The sequence below is a fragment of the Fukomys damarensis genome, unplaced genomic scaffold (genome assembly GCF_012274545.1).
Source record: "Fukomys damarensis isolate Sample0158 unplaced genomic scaffold, DMR_v1.0_HiC HiC_scaffold_35, whole genome shotgun sequence".
In the NCBI taxonomy this organism is placed as follows: Eukaryota; Metazoa; Chordata; class Mammalia; order Rodentia; family Bathyergidae; genus Fukomys; species Fukomys damarensis.
In genome coordinates this window covers 30716982-30721391 of record NW_022900947.1, presented here as the reverse complement: position 1 = coordinate 30721391, position 4410 = coordinate 30716982, and the positions used below count along the sequence as shown (strand labels likewise).

Here is a 4410-nt window from a genome sequence, read left to right as displayed (position 1 = left end):
TTTTTTTTTTTTTTTTTTGAGACGGGGTCTCACTGTGTAGTTGAGACTGTTCTGGAACTCAAACTTTGTAGCCCAGCTTCCCCTTCTTTTTTAAAGAAAGTGATTAACTGAAAGAAAATACAGTGTTTGAGGAAATTGTTAATTTTTAAAACATAGGTGCAAATTTATTCTGTTTTTATTTTTGTTTGTTTTTGGTATCGTGGATCAAACTAAAGACCTTGTGCTTATGAGGCAGGCATGGCACCACTGAACTATAACCTCAGCCCTGTTTGATATTTTGAGTCAGGGTTTCACTTTGTAGTTCAGACTGGCCCTGAACTCAGTGTGTAGCCCAGGCTGGCCTCGAACTCACAGCAATCACACCTGGCTCTTCTGTTTTTCAAATACAGAGTGTTAAAAAGAGTCACAGTAGGCCGGGGATTTAGCTCAGTGATTCCACCACCTACCTTCCAAGCACAAGGACCCAAGTTCGATCCCCAATACCAAAAAATAATAATTTAAAAATAAAGAGTCACAGTAATTGATGGGAGAGTTAAAGGCAAATAGCAGAGATCACGGAGAAACCACATCATTCCCTTCTGTTTTCCAGTATCCATATTTTATCGTAATTACTCGATAAATCTATGAAATTTAGTCAGTTCTAAAAATGTTCTGATACCTACAATTATTTTTATTTTAAATGAAAATAAATCATACTTATGGTAAAACTTTTTTTTCTATAGAGAGAAATAGCTCGGAAACTCGCTAATCCTAAGCAACCAACAAACCCCTTTCTAGAGATGGTCAAATTTCTTTTGGAAAGAATTGCACCTGTGCACATTGATTCAGAAGCCATAAGGTAAGCTGGAAGGTCATATGCACTAAAAATAGGTTATAATCCTAAAATGCAATGTTCTAAGCTTAAATTCTTGGCCCCTACACATACATAATAGCATTCCTTGTATTAATGCGAGAAGCACACATCTTTGAAGCTGAAGGAAAGCCTGTTCATTTTGTGATATTTGTTTTATTTAATAAAGGATTTTAGTGTTTAATTTTAATCCACGTATACTCATTAAAGAAAACTGAGAACACAGAAATGCAGAAATTTTCAGGCCTATATGGGTAACCACCAACCTACATTTTCTTAAGTGTTTTATTGTCCACATACTATTCTGTGGTGTTTATTTTACCACTGTTCACTTTATGGGCAAACTCAAGAATGGTATATCCACAAGAGGTCCAGGGTTACCATTTAAACAAATCTAGATACAAAACAAGAATCTATTTCATAGCTCTGGAATAGCCTTCTAATTTGTTAGAGTTCATGTATGACATTTTATTGGATGATTTTGAAAATTAAAGGTAAAAGTAAGTAGACTGGTATCTGAGACACTAATGGATAGCTAATTAAATATTCCCGTGATTTTTGACATATTAGTTGTTTCTGGTGATTTCCTGTTGTAAAATTCTGTGAAAGCTTTTCTCTTTCATTATTTACTTTTCCAATAGATAGGTATCTCCTTGCCATTTGGGTACCATTTAGCACTTACTCTTTTTTTTTTTTTTTTTTTTTTTTAAACCACATCTACCATACAGCTTTGGAGGCCTGCTACTAGTTATCTCACCTGTGTGAGTCACTGCTATGACTATTGAAGTGCTGAGTTATTGTGTGAGGGCTGCTGTGATATCACAAACTGGGCAAGTTAAACAGTGGGAGTGTATTTTGTCATATTTGTGGAGGTTAGACCCCTGAGATCAAGATGGCTGAAGTTTGATTTGTTCTGAAGCCTCACTCCTTGACTTGCAGACTAAGGAACAAGAGTTTTGAGGAAATAAGTGGTTTGTCCACAGATGGTTATATCCAAAACCATAACATAATTAGATATTTTACGTGTCATTGTCCTTTATTCTGTACCATTTGATTTTGTGCATTTGCATGTGCTTACACTTGAATTGAATACTGTGCCTCACACATGGTGAGGATGCCCTCTACCATGGAGCTATACCTCCATCCCTTTATCATTTGATTGTAATGGGCTGTCAAAGATGATTTCATACAAATAAGCACTGTTACTATACATACTAATTTTGAAAGAAATGTATAATGGCATTAGCAAAGCACAGCTTCATTGAGGCTTCAGCAGAATTTTATTACTTCAATAAATTATAATAAACTTCAATAAATTATAATAAATTTGAATTCCAATTTCAAAACATCAAAAATGTAATTTATATAGTAGCATCGTGAGCTATTTGAACTATGATTTTTTTTTTTAAAAGTGATTTCACAAGAATTCCAGTATGTTAATTTTAATATTGCTTCCATGCAGCCTAATCTTTATGGAATATTAAATTATAAATAAGAGAGTTTTGGAGCAATTTGTAAAATACTTTGAGTAACTGGGCAAGAATATACAACCTAAGTTGTATGCAGTAGATCTGTTGTTAGAGAAGCCTCCAGAAATAGGTGGCATATCTACTGGATAGTAAAGGAATGTAGGACTTAATGGGGAGTGGTGTCACACTCCTGGGATCTCAGCACTCTGGGCACCTAAGGCAGGAGGATCACCACAAGTTTGGCCAGTTTGGCCTTCATATGAGTTTAAGGCTAACCTGAACTAAGTATGTTGGCTATCTCAAAAAAAAAAAGAATGTAGGGATTAGCCATGTGAAAGGGACACAGTAAATACAGGCTGTCATTGACCCTTCTTTGTGTGTAAGTTATGTAAGGTACTATGAGATTCTCTTTCTTCAGGGGCAGTAAGTCAGAGTGGTAGGATCTGCATGTAATATAAGTTACTCAGGAGAACTAAAAGTCCAAGGCTAGCCTGGGCAACATAGTAAGACTCTGTCTCAAAATAAGAGTGTGTGACTGATATGGGCCAGAAAAAAATAATGATAAAAATGAAAAGAGATGGAGGGCAAGGGATTTAACTCAGTGGCACTGCTGCCTGCCTCACAAGCACAAGTACCAGAGTTCAATCCTGAGAACCAAAAAAGGGGTGGGGTGGGAATTAGTTTAACATTCCCTGGCTTCAAAAGTGCTGGGGATTTAGTTCAGTGGTTCCACCACCTGCCTGGAAAGCACTAGGACCTGAGTTCATTCCCTGGTAAAACAAGCAAACAAACAAAAACAATAGAAAATCAGACAAATGATATCACAAATAACTAACAAGAGACTAAAAAGTAGCATGGTGGAAGGGTAAGCAGCAGTTAAATTAGTGCAGAACTAAAAAGCATCACATGTAATTAGGAAAATTTTAAAAAAAGAAATTTAATGACCAAAACAATTCTCATGGAATATCAAAGACAAATCCAGAGTTTTGAGGATCCAGAAAGGCCTAGAACAGGCTTTCTGTTGTCTGCATTGCAGTACACAGAGGAAATGAGAATATGTCAGCAGAGTAAACTGGACAAGCCTAGTGTTAGTGAACTGGCCCAGCTCATCAGGAGCCCAGTAGGTCCCACTTGACTACTATGAAGTTTGAGATTGCAAGCATATACTAATAAACGAATTTTTGCCAGCACTCCTTCCAGACCACTGCCAATAAACAACTATGGGGGAAGGGGGTGTGGTGAAATAAAAAGGGATACTTTGTCACATTATGAACTAGTTTTGGTGATGAATTGGGATGTGGAAACAACCAGTGTAGAAAGTTATGAAAAGTAAAGGCAGAAAATGAGATGATGGCAAGACAGTAATTTTGAAGAAGAGTCATGTTTTGTTTTGTTTTTTTAATTGAGTTTATTGGTACAATCTAGGTATACAGTACAGTTACATTCATCATTGGGATTCTGTACCTTTACATAATAGGTCTTGATTCTCATTTTTTCCCCTTGTCCCTGCCCTCCCTTCACCCCCACCTCGCCTCCCCATTTGCAAACACTTTATTTCCATTTTTTCAGTTTCTCATATTTTTTTCCTCTCCCTTAATACCTTTCCCTCATCCATCCCACTTTCCCTACACCTTTAGCCCTTTACTTCCTATTTCACATTATTAATTATCTCATTAGGATCCTGTATACTATTATAGTTTTTGCACCAAAGAAACTATTCAGTATTTCAGTTAAAGAAATCTCTGTATGAACATTAAAAATAGGGAACCCTAAAATAAAACTAAAAAGGAAAGTAAAAGAGAAAAGGCAATGATGTAACATTAAAATAATCCTTAATTCTGGAGATGAAAATGGTCCCTGAACATATTTAAATTGCTTCTTGCTCTTATAGTCTTATCTTATTCTTTTTTTCATTATTTAGAGAATACTTTATTAGTTTCTGTAATCAAACCCATGTAGATATGACCTTACATATTTAGTATGATGTGTTACCACTGTACATATGGAAAAAAATAAAAATAAAAAAAAATTAACATTTCTAGACCAATATGGCTGTCCATTTCTGTACAATGCCAACTCAACACAGTAAAT

General features: G+C 35.6%; 1 protein-coding gene across 2 annotated transcripts in view; it reads left to right on the top strand.

The window, feature by feature from the left end:
- Positions 1-4410, top strand: part of Pds5a (PDS5 cohesin associated factor A) — a 115112-nt gene that overhangs the window by 61034 nt on the left and 49668 nt on the right. For both annotated transcript variants that reach the window (XM_010625121.3, XM_010625120.3), the window contains exon 16: positions 723-838. In XM_010625121.3, the coding sequence (XP_010623423.1) occupies positions 723-838 (116 nt within the window). The remainder of the gene's footprint in view (positions 1-722; positions 839-4410) is intronic.